General features: G+C 41.2%; 1 protein-coding gene and 1 long non-coding RNA gene across 3 annotated transcripts in view; one reads left to right on the plus strand and one right to left on the minus strand.

Annotated features, from left to right (window-relative positions):
• capn12 (calpain 12) lies at positions 1-19924 on the plus strand. Of its 2 annotated transcripts, none has more exons than XM_088427246.1 (26): positions 1-143; positions 593-682; positions 2525-2643; positions 2744-2868; positions 8347-8757; positions 9495-9564; positions 9803-9921; positions 11308-11441; positions 11526-11697; positions 11788-11867; positions 12718-12807; positions 12956-13033; positions 13111-13304; positions 13440-13684; positions 13764-13775; positions 13852-13931; positions 14674-14796; positions 15029-15065; positions 15160-15231; positions 15684-15729; positions 15994-16055; positions 16891-16959; positions 17337-17415; positions 17495-17611; positions 18440-18492; positions 18574-19924. In XM_088427246.1, the coding sequence occupies exons 5-26, from the start codon at positions 8560-8562 to the stop codon at positions 18598-18600; spliced, it is 2157 nt and encodes a 718-aa protein (XP_088283372.1). In that variant the 5' UTR covers positions 1-143; positions 593-682; positions 2525-2643; positions 2744-2868; positions 8347-8559; the 3' UTR covers positions 18601-19924. The 2 variants fall into 2 exon arrangements, with proteins under 2 accessions (XP_088283372.1, XP_088283373.1); XM_088427247.1 differs by having other exon boundaries at positions 8516-8757.
• Positions 8240-20707, minus strand: part of LOC148415595 (uncharacterized) — a 26344-nt gene continuing 13876 nt past the window's right edge. Inside the window, exons 3-4 of the long non-coding RNA XR_015867188.1 lie at positions 14657-14801; positions 8240-8786 (exon numbers count right to left, since the gene is read on the minus strand). This is a non-coding gene — a long non-coding RNA (uncharacterized LOC148415595). The remainder of the gene's footprint in view (positions 8787-14656; positions 14802-20707) is intronic.

A 20707-nucleotide genomic window follows, 5' to 3' on the forward strand; every position in this document is an offset into this window, starting at 1 on the left:
TATTTTGCTGCTAAAAATGATAACACACGTTTGGTATCCCTTATAATTGTTATAGTTAAACTACCGTTGGTCACGAGTTTCTTTCTCATGACGTAATGTGTTACTGGAAGCACGGTTGTCTCGTCAATCAGGACCTGCCACCGGTAAGTTTATTAGTCCGTTTTTAATTGCTCATTTTAAGTAGTTACAGTACACAAGGGCCAAGGACTAACTTATAACTCGTTGCTTTTTCATAAAAACTGATTAATATTCAATGCAAAAAAAAAAAGTCGCGCAAGACACGTCTCGTAATTTAATCCACCTTGTTGACATTTGATTTAAAACAGCGACACGTGACAAGTAATCTATTTGTGCATGTATGTGTTGTACATGTATTCATACTACGTTGTTATTGGAAGAAAATTATTCATTAACTCCATAGAGCAAACTTCTCATAATGTATTTCTGTAGTATGAAATATCAGTTTGTTTAACAAGCATTGGATCATAGCGTCAGAATTTCAGTCTCAGCAAGTGTCAGCAATTACATCTGATAATTCAGAGTGAAGCAATACGCGTTCATATTACTTAACCATTCACACATTTCCTTTCAGAGCTTCAACATGGTCCAAATCAGCCCATCTCCAACAGTATCATCATCAGCAAAATCCCCTCAACAGAAGCTATCCAGTATAGCCCATCATGTAAAACATAAGTACACTACTTTTTTTTTCATTGCCCTCTATCAGGTCTGTAAAATGAAATGTATGTTGTGGGTCCTAGTTTGATAGCTAACAAACAAGTGCAGCACGCCACATTTATCTGACTACTTGATTTTCAATTCAATTTTTTTGTAGAATATGAGCATCACAAAAATTAGAAATGTCATGTGATCGGAATTCAGGCCATATCACAACATTTTCTGCTGGTTGGAATGGGGGGGGGGTTCAGGGTACAGAAAGTTTCATGATATTATGTATTTTCATTTATAAGAGCTAGAAAAGTACACAGATATCACCAAAAGTAAATATTGACAAACAAAAATATGTGTAAGATATGCAACGTTGCAACATGGAAACTGTGGGAGTAAACGCAGCCTCAGCCACAGGGAGTATGTTCAAGTTTCTTATCCGACTTGGTTTAAACTTCACTTAACTTAAACTTAACTTTAAACACTACCCATATAAAAGGTTTAATACATTTTAAAACAAGAACATTAAAAAAAAAAGATAGTTTGAGTACGCTTTTTTTCCTGTTCTTAATACAATGCCAAGGTATCAAATCAGGACTCTGTATCTGCAGATCTTCAAAATCAAGTGACTTGGACCTGGGTCCAAAAAAAAAAAAAAAAAAATAATTGAGACACCATTACTAAAAATGCTTGACACCTGCATCCCAAGTTACTATCCAACATGAGTACATTCAAATCATTTGGAATCAGAATTTTGTGAAAAACACTTGCTCGCTTATAGACAAATGAGGCACGCCACAATTTTAATACAGGTTCCATCGTCGTAGCTCATCTTCTGTTAACCAGGAAGTAGTCTGATCCCTAAAAATAGAAATATATATATATATTTTTTTCCCAACTCGGAAAATACTGCTTAAGGACGATAGAACTACTTCCGAACCCCAGAGTTCAAAATGAAACATTCATATCCTTTCAAGTCATGCTTTGTAAACCAGGAAGTAGCATGCTAGCACAAACAAGTCGGCCCGTCGCTATATATATTTTTTTCTGCTTTGGTTGACTGCCGTTCAGCGTCTTTGTTCTACTCTGCGTCCTCTTTTACATTTTTTTTTTCTTATTCGGGCTTGCAGTTTGGGAGTTGCAACAAAGCTTTTGAAAGTATTTTTAAGCGGCGTAGTGTTTTCTCAGCCGATGCGGGCTGTTTTCCTTTGAGGAACCCAGTCAGCGCTGACTTATTAATTTTTAATGTAAGCGTTTGGGTTAGGGACCCTCGCTCCTTGTTTACATCCTTGTGATGTTCCCGCCTTTGTTTCGAGACGCCGTCATGCATTTTTAGTGGCCTGTATGTATGCGCGTGTGCATCGAGCGCGTCCGCGTCCTCCCGCGGGCCGCCGCAGACGATGGGACGCGGCCAGCAAAAAATTCTCAGGGATACGAAATTGGGGACAAAGGGGGTGCCGGGGCAGTTTGGTTATTGTTTGCGGGCATGTTGGGAGGCAGTGCAGGGTGAATGGGGAGTGTCAAGGGGTTGGGATAATTGCTGACTCTATTTTAAGGACATAAAAACCTCTGCAGCAGCATCTCGGGCCCAAACCCCAGCCCGCCCCTCCCTCTAATGAAAATGAAGTTCTATGATCCCGCTAGCTCATTAACAGCAGGTCTTTTAATGAGCTTTCAACAAGGTGGGGGCTGGGTAGACGAGGACGAGTCGGGTCGGGGTGGGGTGTGAGTTATTGCACCAGATGTACACACGCCCACTCCTACCAATTACCATTGTGTTATTGCAAATAAAGTGGAAATGAAGACAGAAGCCTCCGACTTCGATGAGTCAGTTTTTTCCGTTTTTACTCCACAGAGACCTAAAGTAAGGAGGAGGTGACAGGTAACATCCTGCGCGGCTCCCTCTGGTAAACTCTGCCCTCCCTGTCCCCGAGGCGCCGCCGTTTGGAGCTCGTACCGGCCCAATTATGTAAGGTAAGGCGATACGGGCGAAAACCTGAGGCTTGTTCAGCCCGCACGGCGCCCGGATATCTTTTCCGGGGCATCCCTGACTGGCCTTTGTCTTTGTCGGAAGCGCGCGCCTTTCTGCCGCCGCCAACCAATCACAGGGCCAGGATGCATCGTGGGCCAATAGGAGAGCGAGGCTTGTGGCGCTCCGGTCGGGCGTGTTTTCTGACCAGTTGGCCGACCTCGATTCAGGTAAGGTGGACTTTGAATTTTAGCTACACACGCCTACAACCATAAACTGCCAAGACTTATGTTACGTTCAGGTCAATGAAAAAGGTCGTTTAACACACGACTAATCTGATCCAAAAAACAATATAGAAAATTGCGGTTGTTGGTCAGTAAAGTAAAGGAAATGCAAGAAAAATAGTGTGTGGCCCCGATGAGAATTTGTCACTTCTTACACGATACCGATACTGCAGCGTAGAGGGCAGGCTAATACCAATATCGATCTGATATCAACATCAATGATATATTGTAGGCTTTTATTGTTTTTTTTTTGTATGAAATGTTAGAGGAGACCTAACCAAGAGATGCTGTTCAAACAAAGAACGGTATCAATCACGGATGACCAAAATATCCCCCCCCAAACAATAAGTGAATAAATAAAAGTGAAAATTGAAATTAAATAAATATACATGGAAATAAAACCTGAAAAAATATACAAACACATAAAAAATAAAAATGTCACTTAAAAATGATTCAACAATTAAAAATGACTTGAAAAATAAATGTGGAAATAAATGAATAAATTATTAACAGGTTGGTTGCTATCAATTAATTACAGAGTTAAAGCATTGATTTTCAGTCATATTAATCCAATTATTAATCTTAAATTTATGCTTTCGCTCTACCGTTTGATCTATTTGTATTGGGCTCCTTATGCTTGAGTTGCTGGGGGATGGCAGGGCAAAGGTCAATCACACCCTAAAGATTTAAAATCTATTTGATATTTTTAATGTCGGCATCAGCCTCAAAGAAAAAAAAACAACTTATCGCCTACATAAGAAAGACAAAGGCAGGTTTGACAAAGGCAAACCAAATGGGACCTGGAGATGAGCTTTGTGGTACGCCAGCATTCAGAATTTCAACAATGTGGAAATGTGTTGCAAAGAACCACCATATTTGAGTCACAACGTGATATCCGAAGCCGCAAAGTACACTAACCTGTTCAACGCTGCCAAGTAAAGCGATCCCCAGCAGCCTCGTGGCAAGTCACGGTCATTACACACACACACTTTTCTGGCATGAGTGGTGCGCTGGGTAATTCCGATTTAAATTTAAGATGATTAGCGCTAAAACTTGCACAACAAAGGGAATGCATGAGCTGTATGTTTACTTTCCTGCGGGCCTGGCCCGTGGCCAGAAGAGGCTCTCACTTATGCAGGAGGAGATTGTGCTTTATCATAGAAAAAGCCAATTAACTGGGAGTTTTAATTACTTTTTTTTTCTTGCACTGTGTGGAGCCCCCAAATTATCTCTGCGGGCCCCTTGTCCTGTTTACCCTCCCTGACGCGGCACACATTAAAGTTAAGAGTTGGAGGGTGGTGGTGGGGGTGGGGGTGGACTTTTCTGGGTGATATCATCAGCGCAAGAGAAAGGATGCGTTGGGGAGCGATCGGACAGACCGCAGGAATCCCTCACAGCTCTTTATGTTCTCCTTGTTGCCCCCCCCCCCGGATGACCGCAGAGTGAAACCTGAACGTTGGAATTAGGCCCGCTTGCCCTCACCTTCCCAGTGAGAGTGAGGTGAGAAGCGACACGGGCAGCTATTCATCAATGCCTGCTCTTTCTTTCGGCCATTCAATACAAGCGGGGGGAGCTTGTTATGGGCGGGGTTAAATATCACCAAGACGGGAGTTTGGCCTGTTATGAGCTAGGGGGGACATTTGAAGCCAAATGGGAGCATTTATCTGTCGCTGCCTGCATACAGTCTCGGGTAATATAAAAATCAAAGAGTGATTTGTGATTTTTTTTTATAGTAATCCCCCGATACTGCTTCTGATACCTGCCGGTACAATATTAGCCGATGCCGTCCCAATATCTCCCCATTTGGATTTTTTTTATTCCTTAATACTATAGAACTGCACAATCACTTGGATGTGGTCAGGCACTGCTCAACAAACAATTTATGAAACAGGAAAAAAAAAATACAGATTGAATCCGGTAAAGGTTTTTAATGTCTATCTGGTGTGGGTGATGATAAAAGTAATAAAACTCTTCTAAAACATGAGACTGATTAACACAAACACACACAAATAGCCATTGCAAAAAATTGCCATGGTCATAATTGTTTCTGTGTTTGTATTCTTGAAATTGCTTATTTTTGGTCCCAGTACTGTAACATGTCCCTGCAGTGTGACTCGGTAAACACATTTATGTCCCCAAAGATCTATGAAGACGTAAACATGCGCACGCTAATCGGCATAAGCGCCAAAAATTTAGGGTGCTTTTGGAGTAACACCTATATTTATATTCTGGGGCTTCCTGAATTTTGGTCCCTAGTACCCTACACAGCAAAAGGTTTCCTTGGTGCCACTTTGTAAACATACATCTACGGTGTGTCCTTAGGGACAGGAATACCAGAAATACACACACATGCACATACACACAAAAACACAGTTTCCGATATAGCCGTAAATCATACAATACATTATATATATATATATATATACTCACACACTATGCCACTATACAATCAATACAAGAGCACAAACATTCACAAGACCTCTTTCACAGAAATACACTCTTTGTTACACCCACATTTCTTTGTCACATAGTTTGACACATGCTCACTCTTCACACTTTCTTTCACAGTATCATTGACACACACACACCTCCGACACTGCAAAAGATTCTTATAATTTAACTTTAAAACATTCATGCCCCCATAGACCCACGCACTAATAGCTTTTTTTTTTTTTTTTGTTAGCCTCAACTAAAGTCTCCAAAGAAAAGTCTGAGTACTTTGTCCTCTCCTATAACTCACTTGGCTGCACCTGGTGACCCACCTTGACACGCACACACACACATACACTCGCTGACACTGATATACATTCAGGACAGTCTCTTTTTTTTTTTTTTTTTTTTTTACATGCCCTACCCAGACCGGAAGAAAAATGCCAGAAAACTGGATCTGAACATATGCTCCCGGCAAACCAACCCCTTCACTCTTACAGACACACATAAACGGTCAAACACTCCCACACACACATGCACATGTCAGGGTCAGAGGTTTGTCCCAGATAGCGTGCGCTGTAAGGTCAGAAGGTGGTAGTTTGATCCTGTGGCAGGAGAGCAAATTTTTCATGCGTTACTTGGCCTGAAGGCAGCTCGCTTCATCTAGGCCAGGCGTTATGTTTCACGTATGTTGGATGTCGCGTTCACAAAACAACAGTCGCATGGCTTCCTCCAACCGTGGCGCAGCTCCCTCTAAAGGGTCAACGTTTAACTACATAAATCTGTATATGTGATGCGTTTCCACAAAACCAGGCTCGTGCCAGTGAAATGATTTGACTTAGTGATTAAAATACAAATTTTCAGCAAAGATGACACCCAAAACAATCTCCTTAAAGGGATAGTGTGTAAGATTTAGACCGTTTTCATTACGGACTGCAGGAGGAGCTGCAGGTGCTGCATTTACCATTGTCTTTAGCTATAACAAACATGGCCGCCTCCGAAGAAGTGCCACCCCTCATGTAATATAATTTAATGAGACCTAGACCTATGATTATATTTTAAACATACTGTGCGTCATTAAGAACACATTCATCTGCAGGATTTTGAAATTTACAATCATTTAATTTATTTCTTTTTAATGAAAAAACGTCTAAATCTTGCACACTGTCCCTTAAGGTCTTGACTTTCATCCCCCAGCAACCAAAAGATTCAAATTATAATCAAAGTGTATGAAAGTAAGGGATTAGTAGATGATGTACACTATTGAAAGATGAATATGCCAAAACATTTTTCCCCTCAAAACTATAGATTTCAACTTGTAAACATTCCAACTGCTGTAAGTCTGCCAATTTCTATACTCTCTCTCTCTCTCTCTCTCTCTCTCTCTCTCTCTCTCTCTCTCTCTCTCTCTCTCTCTCTCTCTCTCTCTCTCATATAAGCTATTCATTTACTTTTCCTCAAAACGGGTTTTGGTCGCCCTTTGAAATTTGAAGAGGAAAAAAAAAAATCTCATGGAGCCTCAGTCAAGGGAATCAGGAAGTTGTTCCAGCTCGGTGATGTACTTCTCAGACAGGAAGTTTTAGAAGCTTTTGAGCATTGTAAGCAAGCGCAAACGGTTGTGACCCCAGTCCCGGAACTTTTCTGACACCACTCCAGTGTCAACCAGGAGCAAATAAAGAATTTTGCATTCTCATCAAGTCATTTCAGTCATATTGTGAGCGAGGCTAATTAGCGTCCCCTGAACGGCTCGGACTCAATACGTGCGTGAGTGATGCAGCATAAAACCGGCCGGGACAAAGCCGGTTAACCAGCGGGGAGAGCGAGCGGGGCCCGAAGGCTCCTGGTGTCGGGGTCGTGGGATCAGAGCGGGTCACGGAGGTGTGGGAGTGTCTGCTCAGCCCTCTGACCTTTGTCACTGAAGGCTTCGTATAATCAGGGGGCCTCAAAGAGCATGCGGACACAATGGATTGAAATGGTGACCATGAGGCGGATCCGTGTCGCTATTCTTCTTGTTTGTTTAGTCCCGGTCACTCTCAAGTTTGCCGTGTAATCAGGCGTGTGATGGAGAGGCAGCGCAGCGGGGTAACAGGTCCCTCGGAGATAGATATCCTCCTCGCCGTCATGAATGGCGCCCGTATAAGGGGGTGGAGGGCAAAAGGGGGCGGTAATTGGACGGCTACTTGAAATTGGATGAAGAGAAAAGTTCACAAGGGCTCTATAGAGAGGCCTTCCTCCTCCATTTGGGACGGCCCATGGCGACAAAAGACAAAAACAAGTGATGACATCGTAAGGGAAAAAGTTGCAAAGTTTTGTTTGGGATCAATTTATCTGAAGGGGTTTCTTCCTTTTATTGGCTTTCAGTTTTGGTTTTTGGTTTTTGCCACCCCTCAGACAAGACATAATATGTAGTGCCAGGAGCCAAATTACTTGTATTTATTTATATCTTTATTTATTATATATATATATATATATATATATATATATATATATATATATATATATATATATATATATATATATATATATATAGTTGCGCAGGATTGCACCAAATCATATTTAGATTTTCTTCTCCATTGTACTGTACATTTTAATAAACTGTAAACGTCATTATCATAATAGCGGGATTGGGGCTCCCAAATGAGTTTATAGATGGTGTATTCAAATGTTCGATATTATTTATTTACATACTTTCCCATTCATTGTTTTATTTATTACCTTCAATCAGCAAGCTTCATGGCAAGTGTAGCTGGAGTACACTGCCATCTTGTGGTGGGTTTAGGGAACGGACAGCCAGACTTCCTAACCTCAAATAAAATTTAAAAAACATATGACAAAAGCAAATGCTGTGTATCTTAAATAATTTATTTCATACATTTTGAGAGGAAAGTAATTGAAAAAAAATATTTTGTGGGTTCAAGTCCTTGAAAGCTTTGCTCTGACATGGACTTTTGAATCCATTTCATTTCTAAATACTGTACTAAATTTTATGACAAGAACGCTACTGACCACTAAACCATCAAAGAGGCTCCTGGCACTGTGTCGTCGTCGTCTTCAGCTCGACATCGCCCCCGGCAATCCACATACCTTCCTGGGCTGGGGCAGCACTGAAGAGGCTGCATGCCGTTACAGGAGCTTCCTCTTTTTCTTTGCTTTCCGTCTTGAGCGCTCAACAGCTGATTGCAGCACGCCTACGATTTACTGCCAAGCATGGACGGCACGCCGGAGCCTTTAGGTTCTTTCCGGAACCCCGTCAAGTTTAAGGATCAGGATTTCAACAGTCTCCTGGAGAAGTGTCTGAAGTCCGGCGAGATGTTCTGCGATCAGATCTTTCCGGCCCAGCAGAAGTCCATCGGCATGCCGGAGGATGACGACCCCAGAAAGGCCATCAAGTGGAAGAGACCCAAGGTAGACCTGACACACTCTTCCACCGCTCCCTATATATAAAAAAAAAGCATCTAATGTATTCATAGAATCAAAAGATATGTGATTTTTAAAAGCCTGATATGCAGTCTATCTCCACTGGTGTATGAAGAATATTAATGCAAAAAGCATCTACACCATTTTTGAATGATTATGAAATAAATATTTCAAAACAAAACATAGTTGTATGCTTGCAGCTTGTTTGAACTTTTTTAGTTCATCCAGGAAACATTTTTTTAGAAAGGAGACTACAGTGCTGCTGTATCTAACTGTTATGTAGGGATTCTTGCTACCACTTTTTCCCCAAACTGATACCAGCAAATGTAGAACACTCAACTTGTTGCCGATGTTGTTGCCGATACCAAGTACCAATACTACTTTTTTTTTTACACAAACCCCCACCCAAAATAAACATAATTTTAAAAAGAGACGTCAAAATAACTCAAAATAGAACTTAAAATGTCATGGATTTAAAAGGCATTTTCTTACAAGCATTTTTCTTAAGGTTTGACCATTATTATTTTTTTAAAGAATAGTAATCTTATTCAACCATTTTCATCAGTAAAATGTTTATATTTTGTCTAATTATTTTAGTGATTTATTTTTTATACATATACATGTCCAGGTAGTGTATGTACATTCCTCTGTTTTGTTCAGTGGGACATTTCATCGCTTTGTTTGTTACCCTCACACTGTCTTTTTTTCCCCCCCTACTTATGAAGGATATCAGTGAGAATGCCGTGTTTGTGGAGGGCACCATTGGCACCACTGACATCTGCCAAGGTCAACTCGGTAAGTATGTAAGGAATGATGTAGATGGGGAAAGACCAAAAAGACTCCCACCAAGCTGTAATATCGACCAAAAACCAACTTGGAACAGATGTTTGGATTGGGATTTGATTTTATTATTTTTGTGTGTGTGTGTTTGGAGCTAGAGATTGGCAATAACAAGACTGGACCCTTTGGGGAAGCGTTTATTTGAAACTTTTTCCAGTTGGCTGCTGGACAAATTGACTATTTGTGTCCCCAGGTAACTGCTGGCTGCTGGCGGCGCTGTCCTGTCTCACCATGCACCCCAAACTCTTCGTCAAGGTGGTGCCGCCCAACCAAAGCCTGTCCAAGTCTTATGCTGGCATCTTCCATTTCAGGGTGAGTAATGCAGTGAAGCGGAGAGACCCCACAGGGTCCTCCTTTCATGTCCCCAATGAGAGACGGCTCATTATGAGATTCCCCGACGTCAGAGCAGCTGAGACATGCTCCTTTTTTGGAGCTTGTCACTGCCAAATTACACAAGCAAATATAAGTGTGGATAGTTCCTCTGTGACCGTGACTTTCTGCAGTCTCATCTGTACCTGCTTTGACTCATCAAATAACCGGCATATTTTAGTGCCCATGTATCCTGACAACTGAGCAAACTATCCACATATCCAACAGCTTCCTTATCTTCATACCTACCTACCTTCCTACACACCTACCTATCAACTATCTACCCAATGCATTTCAATCAAATCACATACCTACTAACTACCAAACCAACCAGGCTAATTACCCACCTACCTAATTCCTACCTAGCAACCACAAAACCAAATTTCCTTTTCTTCCTTCACACTGACCAACCATCCCACCTACCTACCTACCCTATTTACTAACCATCCACTGAACCAGCTTGCCTACCTATCTATCTAATCTACCTACTTACCTAACCCACCTACCTACCTACTTACCTAACCTACCTTCTTAACCATCCACTGAACCAAACTACCTACCTAGCAACCAACCATCCACTGAACCAAACTACCTACCTAGCAACCAACCATCTACTGAACCCACCTACCCACCTACCTACACAGATGCCTGCCTACCTACCTACCTATATATTTACATATCTATTTAACTAACCCACCTACCTACCTACTTACCTAACCCACCTTCCTAACCATCCACTAAACCAACCTATCTATCTACCTACCTAGCAACCAACTACAGTATCTACTGAACCTACCTACCTAAAAAAAAGAATGCTTTCAATCAACAGAAGCTTATGTAACGGGATTGCTGGGCGACTACAGGCACATTCACATTCTTAGTGGAGATTGTTGAAGAATTCAGCGGTATTAGCTGTACGGTGTGTTTTCTGGGGGGAAGGGGGGGGGGGCAGAGGCCCTCCCGAGACTCCTAACGAGAATGCGACTTGACTTAACTTGCAGGACGGAGGGACTGTAAACTCATTTTGCCCTGTCACGGTGATTTGAGAGCAGTCCAGGCATGCAGGTTGTAAATACCCACTGACACACACATACACACACAGGTGTGTGGATAACACACCGTGAGTCACAAGCACTTAGAGCTTTTGAAAGCTCTTAACTCATTTAACAGCCAGTCTTTCACAGGCACTCGTGTGCAATTTGACATTATATTCCGAACAAATATAGATGGGCATAAGCGGCGAAACGCTTGTCCCCAGGGTGTCTCGCTTGCTATTTAGTCTTTTCTCTCCATTTCCTGCGCATGATTCATCTAAACGCCGCCGTGTAGTTCTGGCAGTATGGCGAGTGGGTGGAGGTGATCGTGGATGACAGGCTGCCAGTGCGAGAGGGCCGTCTGCTCTTCAGCTACTCGCACACCCGCAACGAGTACTGGAGCGCTCTGGTGGAGAAGGCCTACGCCAAGTGAGCGCCGCCGAGCATATGCCCGCCAGGTCGTGTGTGACGCGGCCCCGCCCCTTTTCTGCTTCCTCCCCGACGCGCTCGCAGGTTGATGGGCTCCTACGGGAGTCTGAGAGGCGGCAATATTTCGGAGGGGATGGAGGATTTCACGGGAGGCATCGCGTACTCGCTGCCCGCCTCCTCGCACTCGCCTCGCGTCTTCTGGAGGTTGCTGACAGCCGCCCTCACGCGGGGCAGCTTGCTCAGTTGCTTTATTCAGGTACGCGGGGGATGGCAAGACGTGAAAGTTTACGATACATGACAGGCAGGTCTCCCCCCCCCCCCCCCCCCCCCCCCCCCATCTCCACAGGCCAACAACTACAAGGAAGTTAGTGAAGTGAATGAGGACGGGCTGATAAAGGGCCACGCCTACGCCATCACTGACACCGACCAGGAAAGTATCCCAAGTTTTCAGCACGAACAGCCTGGCCCCTAATGATAGCATCTCATTTTATCATTTGTTTTTTTATTTGTTAATTTATCATTTGTTAATTTAATGCATCTCATCCATTTTGTAATATGATTTTATTTTAGCTCATAATATGGGCTAATAATAATCTTTAATCTATAATATAAATGATTTAAAATATAATTAAAGTAATAATTAAATAATGAGTTTAAAAATATAAAATTAAAATAAATAACTGAAAAAAATACAAATTTTATATTAAGAAACTATAAAATAATATCTATAATCTTAATCAAGATCATCTCATCATTTGATATGTCCCATCGTATAATTTGATTGTTTTATCATATCAATTTATTATTCCTATTTGTCTCAGTTCCGCTAGTTTATCATGTTAATATAATTTATTACATCTCTTATTCACATTTATTTAATCATTTCCTAATTTTCACCTCATCTAACCACATCTAATTATTTCATAATTTGAGTGCCACATTATCTGTTTATTTCATCTCATGATCTCATCCATCCGTCTGAGCTCATAGTTCCAAATGAACACATTTTTGAGATTTTACCTTTTTAAAATCTTACATAAGACTTTGTAATTACATCTTATCTAAGAATTTAATTCTCATCACATTTAATTTCAACATCGCATCTGATGATTTTTCTAATCAAACATTTTTTTTGTGTTTTAACCACATCATTATTATGATTATACCATCCTATCGTTCGATGATGTCATTTATAATCATTGTTTCAAATCTACCTAATATCATCATTTTAAAATATGATTTGGACATCCTTAATGATTTTTTTTTTTTTTTTTTTCCAGGTGAAGCATGAAGCAAAGGAAATTTTTCTCTTCCGGCTGAGGAACCCTTGGGGCTTTGTTGAGTACCGCGGGCCCTGGAGTGACACGTGAGGCCACACACCATGTGAACATGTTCATCACATTCAAATTGATATTACATTTTAGTAAAAACAAGTAAATATTCAAACAAAGAACTGCATATTAAACAATAGTATAAATAGTTTGTTGAACTTCTCCCATTGTGTACTTCTGCAGGGGCAAAGAATGGGATGATGTTTCCAAAGAGGAGAAAGAGAGACTTGAAATAAAACATAGGGAAGATGGAGAGTTCTGGTAAGCATGAGAAACAGAGTCTAATACTCATTTTGCTTGCGAGAACGTCCTCTCGTGTACTGTATGTTCCCGAACAGGATGAGCGCTGATGATTTTTGCAAGAAGTTTGACTTTGTGGAGCTCTGCAGTATCAATCCCGACAGCCTTCTGGAAGGAAAAACAGCGGAGGCCATTAGCTCCTCCTCCTTCGCCGCTTCTAAATGGACCATCAACGAGCATGAAGGATTGTGGCTAAAAGGGAGCTCCGCCGGAGGAAGCCGAAAATACAACCGTATGGACCTCTTTATGAAGTGTACAGCTCTGGAAAAAATTTGAGGAAATGTTGACTAATAATTTTGAGAGCTGTCTGAGAAACGACACTTTCATCCATTGAGTTTTTCTCCTTTCATCACTTGATTCTTTTCAGGCTCCTTTTGGAAAAACCCTCAGTTTTCGCTTGTTCTTACGGAGCAGGACCAGCCAGATGAGGAAGATGAGGAGGACGAGGAAGATGGAGAGGAGGAGGAGGAAAGCGGCCCCAGCGAGGGCAGGAAGACAGACAAGCAGAAGATGAAAACCAAGAAGTGCACGGTGCTGGTGGAAATCCTGCAGAAAGACCGTAGGCGCAAGGACAAAGTCCACTTCCTCTACATGGGCTTTCACATCTACAAGGTTCTCATTTGCACCCTTTACAAAGATCCAACTTCCACTTGCGGAACTTAGATGTTTATATTTTGTTTTGTTTTTTCAGGTTCCTCCTGAGGTGGTTGTCTAAGATTCCACACAATCTTTGTCACTAATCATATATACATGTATTAATCATAAATCATTCCATGCAGCTTGAGGGTGTGTGTTTGGACCGCAACTTCTTCATGAAAAATCGTCCAGTTGGTCGTTCAGGGAAATATAGGGCTCAAAGGTAATACGTTTACGCGAAGAAACACTTTGACCTCCAAAATGTGTACGGTTAGGGGATTTCTGCCACTGCTTTATTTAGCAAACACTGTCAAAGTTGCTGCTGCGGTTGACGTCACTATTTTCCATAAATCGGATGGGGAGATGTTTGACCAAAATCTCACTAATGTTTCTTGATAGCAAAATAGGTCACATGTTATCTAAAAATGGCAAATTAAAATTTATTATAGTGTGGAAATGTGTTTTAATGTCTCCTGTACCACACTTGTAATCATTTTTTCTAGCTGAATAATCTATAGAATTTTCAGTAAGCTATCCGAATATCAAAATATTCCATAACTGCAGGTGCAGTTATACTGTGGGATATTATCAAATTCCACTTAACTAGCTATGCCAGTGAGATAATGCCAAGCAGAACAATTCAATGTTCTTCCTCTAGATGGCAGAAGGTGCAGACTATATCATTAACTTGTATAGCCACCTTCAGTGGCTTTTTTGTTTGGGGGACTGCCCTGAGATTTCTTCTACTTTAAATTATATGCCTGGGAAAAACTAGTGAGTAAAGTTAGTGAATTTGGTCCCTTGCCTTATAAAATATTTTTAAAATGTTGAAAAAAAAGGAAGCGTTTGGCATTCACTCTTTTCATATTTAGTTTGTACAAATTGAAAATCCGAACATTTATTTCATTGTTTTGAAATGATAATGCATCGATGGTGTATTTACAGTACCTTTCAATGTCCTGCAGGGCAGTGTGGAGGAAAGTGCACCTGGAGCCGGGTCACTACGTCCTTGTGGTGTCCACCTATCGACCCAACCAGCCCGGAGAGTTCTTTGTCCGCATCTTCTCCAAGACTGCCGACAGTTTGGGGTGAGCTAAAGAAAGTTGAAAATTGGAAAATAGAATTGCATTCAAAATTGATGATAATTCTCACATTTGACAAATACTGTCAGAGGTATTAATTGAAGGAGCAATATATTTTGAACAAAAATATGTTTTAAAAAGCTGCAAAACAATGCACAATATGCACCCTTTAACTTGTACCTGAATGAGTTAAGAATCCTCATGGATTTTATTGACGATTTGACGCATCGTGTTTCAGGACTCAGGATTTTACATGCTCCTCGAGCTATCTCCCGGTGAGAATATTTTTGCCTCCATATTTTATGCACGGAGGTGCTGTGACATATGAGTGGCCTGACTGAATCGGATTAATTAATTCCGTCAAAACAGGTGATGGCCGCTGCTGTTGCGCCAGAGGATAAAATGAGAGTTATGAGAACATTCGATGAAGAGGCTGGACCAGTAAGTACTGACTTGACAATTCCCAATCATGTCTTAATAACATTTGTGATACGTTTTACTAAAATGCCTCTAAGGATTGAAAATGATATCACAGTTTAGACAGCATATTTTTTGCACAGTTTCATGCAAGGACCAGCCCAGAAGCTAACGCTAATCTGTGATGACACTGCAGCTCTGCTTATCTTTTGGCTTTGACACCACAGTGCTTCAGATGACACCTCAGAAGTTTGTTGGAGTTAAATTGTTCTGATTGATATACCAGCCGAAGACAATTTACTGTCCATTGTGTTTCTCAATGTTTTAGCAATGGGGGAGGCTGTAGATTCCCCCACCTTTGCATGCTCCTGCCAGAGAATCTTTTGAAAACAAATATAACTTTTAGCGATGAAGTAAAATTTGCTATATATTACCAGAAAAAAGTCCCTTATAATGTTTTCTTTTTCTTCACATAGGATGATAGGCTGAACCCCAGAGAGCTGATGGCGCTTTTCAACTCAGGTACCTTTTTGTTTTTGCAGCCAAGCTGGCCTGTCCTGGTTGGCCACTAGGTGACGACATAGTAGCAACAAGCTCTAGTGTGAGGGAGTCACAGAGGTCACAAGTCTAGACGGAAGCTCATCACTTCCTGTCCATGGCGTAACTCAAGCTTATTCCAGAGTCGTAACTCTGTGGCTAGACTTGCCCTCATCCTCACCTCATCCCACACTAATGATTGTTTCCCCTTCTTGTCTTTTTTTTTTTTTTTTAATTCCTCACCGTCAGTCCTCGACAAAGATTACCACCTGCCGCTGGAGACATGCAGGCAGCTCATTTTTGGAGAGGACGTATCCTTTTCACCCAGTGAAGCCTCGTCCAAGTTGCAAATTACTTTCACAGTTACCGTTCTGGCCCTGAACGCCACCTGAATGCCCTTCACGGTTGCCAACACACACGTGATAGCAAACGTCCTTTGTACACACGCCATTAATAGCCGCTTTGGTCACACAACATCAGACGTTCATGGCTAGGTGAGGACACGCACGTTCCCCCTGGCAACCGTCGATTTACCCCGTGATGGAGGGAAGCTTTGATACGGCGAGTGGGATCACACGGTGCCATTGTGCTTCACTTTGGGTCATCCAAGGTGGATGACTGATTGATTCACCTCCTACATCCTTTTTGAATCAGCAATTCTAATTGAATGCTTTTTTTAATGCAGTGGAAGAAACAGCACCTTTTTAAAATAAGAGCAAAGCAATTGGCGCATGAAGTAACTCCTTGCTAAATTGTGCAAACGTGACTCCTTTGCAAGATATTGTTTGCCTTTATTGTGTTAAGTTGGATACAAATGTGCACTGTCAGAGGTGATGCAATTTTCCAGTTGACGAGCCAGAAATAAAACATGATTTATATTATGGAGTTGTTGGGGGGCATACCGAGAGATACCATTACAAATAAATCAAACACAGATGGCACAGAACTCTGTTCTAAGCCTTTTTTTTTCATCCAGAAAACCAGTGTGCGTATTAGGCAATCCTGGGCTACAAAAATAAGCCAAAAAATAAGTTTCACAGGGGGTGTATCAGTGAAAAAAGGAGAACCGCTTACATAAACACTTTCATTCATATGGTTTTCATTTTGGACCCTTGTTGTCTTGATGTTCTTAACTGTATTGATAAGACCAAAGGACGAGCCAGTCTGAGCCGTCAGCAAACGGAATCCTTGCTTTCTGAGCTTCGCCACTTGCAGGTAACAATTTCTCCATGTGTGCATGTAATCCAACATTTATCAACAATATGAATTAAACTTCAATAAAGTTAATTGAAAAGTGCCACTTAGCAAGAAGACTAAAGGGTTAGTTAGCTAGCCAGCTAGCTTAAGGGGACAACAGGAATAAGGGCTATGGACTTAGCTAGCTATCGAGCTAGCCTGCTAGCTTTCAATCTATCTCTAGCTAGCAAACAGCCAATACGCTATCTTAATCTGTCTATTATAAAGTGCTTAAACACATTCAACCCTCGGGCCCTGATTTGTTGTTTTCATTTTGGAATCACGCAACTAAACAGTTTTCTTGAACACAGAATTGTGCGAGCGATCTGTCGCAAAGATTCTCTCTCTTGTCTTAGGCCATCTTTTTCCAATTTGATGAGGACACTTCTGGCACCATGAGTCCTTTTGAACTCAGTGCAGCTCTGCAAGCCGTGGGTATGCACGCACGCACAAACACACGCTCAGTTATTAGTGCGTATAGGTGTGTGTGTCTCTTGTCTGACCTGTGTGTCAGGGATGAAGTGTGACGGTAAAGTCGTCCAGCTGCTGTATGAGCGCTTCGCATCCGGAGAGCTTCACATGCCCTTCCACGACTTTGTGGCCGGCGTCACCCGTCTGCGCAAGCTTTTTGGTAACACACACATTTTCTAATTCTTTTTTTTTTTTTTATGATGCCAAAATGTACTGTGCACAGCAGCGGCACCTGTTTTCTGAGTTTGGTCACGTGACACAAGCTGAGCTTCGGTGATGTCGTTTTTTTAGGCAACAAGTGGCAAAATGTCCGCCCCCTGAGTTGGATAAATTAAAGTTAAATGGGTACATACCGTTTGAAACAGCTTTTTTCCATGATGTGTCCCTTTAAAATTTTTTTCTTTTTTTTTTCAGCCAAGTCAGTTTATATAGACAATGTTTTAATATCATCCTTTTTATCTCTGGCTTGTCGTCGCAAACGACAATGCAAAACGCCAAAAAAAAAAACGAGGCATGCAACATCTAACAATGAAGTCACTAATATACAATTTAGCAATAGGTTGACTCAATTTATTTGCTCTTAATTCGAAAATAAATGCGCACTGTTCCTGGTGTAGCAGAATTTGTGCAGTATTTTGCTTCTAAATAATCATTTTTAAAAAATAACACAACGGATGCATAAGAACATAACCGAAAAGTGATCAAAGTACTGCACAAGGGTCTAAAAAGCGAGAAATGAAATCAGGGGCACATGCACCCCAATTGAGAAACACAACTTTAAAAAAAAACAAAAAATGTCAATCAGTAACACGACCCTATTCAGTCATGAGTCACTACAACCACAATGTAAAATGAGTCCAACTGTGTCTTTTCTTCAAGCTCAAGAGTTTCTCAATGAAACCTGTAAGAGCCGGGCAAACGTTTCAAGAGGGTTGCGACTCTTTGTGTGTTCTCTAACAAGTCATTTCCTGCCTTTTTCTTTCCACAGCGCTGTATGAATCAGAGAACAACCGCGAGGTGAAAGACAGAGGCATCAATGCTGTGAGTATCCGTTACGCGCACCTTACAACGAGAGCCTCAGCGTGATCTCATTTTCTCTGTGGGACGCTTTGTCCACCGTAGTGGCTCATTCGTTTTCTGCTGGTGTGACGAGCGTCTCCGCGTGGACCTGGCAGAGCGTCATTGATTTGACACACTGACACATACACACATGCACTCACATTTACTAGCATTTTCTACGCCCTGCACCTCCATCAAACTTCTAGTATGTTCTTAAATGCTGGAAAAATTATCGCTTAGCCCGTACAGTGGATAGAAAAAGTCTACACACCCCTGTTCAAATGCCCGGTTTTTCCCATTTATGTGACTTTTAACGTGAGAAATATTTTTGATGAGGTTTCTGAAAGTAATCTCATATTTTTTGCCTTCTTGCAGAGGTATGCAGGTTTTCTACTAACATTGACTGTTTGGGTAATTGCAAAAATGTATAAATCTTCCCACTTGTTCAAACTGAAGGAACACAGCCTTAGCACATAATTCTGCCAACATCATGTAGGAGTATGGAGATATGATTCTCTTTTGATAATGAGCAGTATCATTTTGATATACCTTTGCACACCAAATATTCCTTTTGGAAATATGCCCTAAAGGTTCAAGCCATCTAACTTTGCTCCACTTGTCAATATGTTCCGTTATATGCATATTTCACACCTTTCTCTAATGATGTGAAAGCTGTTTTGCCAAGGATGTGTTGTGTTTTGGACGTGACTATAATAATACCAGGAAAAGCCTTCTTGAACAGCTGATCTTCATCTGTAGTCAATCCAAGGCAGGTAAGTGGCAGGTTTGTGCTGTCTCCCATTTATTTTGCATTAGAATGTTGACTGGTTAATTTCAAACAGCTCTGTACACATTTATAAGAGGGTGTGTAGACTTTTGCAACCACTTCAATTTAGGTGATTCTTTTTTTTTGTTTCCCCACTCAGTCATATTCTAGAAATGATCTTTTTTTGAAGTTAATTTCAATGAAACCTGGCTTTTGTACAGGGGCGCGTAAGACGTTTTATATCCATCTTAGCTAATCACGCAGCTCGTAACAAGCAGCGCCGCGGCCCCAACAGTTTACTCATCATGTCCTCAAGAGCACAGCTTGGCTGATAGCTACAAACTCACCGACTGACTGGCACAGGCACACACGAACACACGCATAGATAGCGCGAATGTGAGGGTGATGTCTCAGCACCGTTACACGCTATTCTTATCACACTGACGCCACGTACAGCGTCAACACACCCTCAGTCCCTCCATCATCCTTCATTACATCCAGCCCCCCCCACACTGACACACACACCCACTTTCATCCTCATCCTGTTCTCTCTAGTGTCTGAGTCGCACAATTTGAATCCTCCTCCCTGTTACACGCTCAATGCCCTCTTTACACATGCTGCTATTAATAAATCCTTTGCTGCTCTAACACCACCTTGTGTTCATTATGAGGTCAGTATGCACCGCAAATATATTCTGACTGAGTGGCGTGGAGGGGAGAGGATTAAAAAAAAAAAATCCAGCTCGATAAAGTTTATTTTATGCAGTGGAACCTCTAGTGTCTTATTAAAAAAAAAAAACGGGGAAATACAAAACGTAAACATTCTTAAGTGTCACAAAACTATAAAAAACAACCATTGTGAAATGTAATACAATAATAAAAGAGGATTAAAATCAAGTTTTTAAAAACAACCCCCCTCTGAATAAAATGACTCTTTCTATCTGTTGACATGTCTTGCTTTGTGTTCAAATATCTGCTGCTTCTTAAAATTGCCACTAGCGATGCTAATCTCTTGTCAATTGCTAGCATTAAGCAAGCATTAGGCTTTGTTAGCGTTAAACTAAGGCTAAGATGATTTTTTAAAGGCAAAGCTATGTGTTTGTTTTGAACACACTGCATTATACCCTTGATTTATATTAGGTTTGACACCACATGAAGTCAGAGTCAACTTGAAGATTTTTTTTTTTTTATCAATTCTTGAAGATTAGCTCAACAGCTGCTAATTGTCAAGTTGGATGAAGTTCACTGCATGTGGTGCTAGCAAATAAGGTCGTCATTTATTAAATCTATAAAATTATTTATCCTATTGATTATTCCATTGAATAATCGAGTAACTCTCCATTTTATTTTTCAATCTAATGCTTTTTTAGTGTAATGTTCACATGTTGGATTTTAGATTAATTTATTACTCTTATTCTTTTATGACGAGCT

The sequence above is a fragment of the Hippichthys cyanospilos genome, chromosome 11 (assembly GCF_059441005.1).
Source record: "Hippichthys cyanospilos isolate Australia breed blue-spotted pipefish chromosome 11, RoL_Hcya_1.0, whole genome shotgun sequence".
NCBI classification, from domain to species: Eukaryota; Metazoa; Chordata; class Actinopteri; order Syngnathiformes; family Syngnathidae; genus Hippichthys; species Hippichthys cyanospilos.

What these genes read in the sequence shown, in the direction of transcription:
- capn12 (XM_088427246.1), top strand. Translation starts at nt 8,560, where the DNA reads ATGGACGGCACGCCGGAGCCTTTAGGTTCTTTCCGGAACCCCGTCAAG. An exon ending in AGGGAAGATGGAGAGTTCTG is followed by an intron (nt 13,034 to 13,110) that starts GTAAGCATGAGA and finishes GTTCCCGAACAG; the next exon opens with GATGAGCGCTGATGATTTTT. An exon ending in AAGACAGAGGCATCAATGCT is followed by an intron (nt 18,493 to 18,573) that starts GTGAGTATCCGT and finishes TGTCCACCGTAG; the next exon opens with TGGCTCATTCGTTTTCTGCT.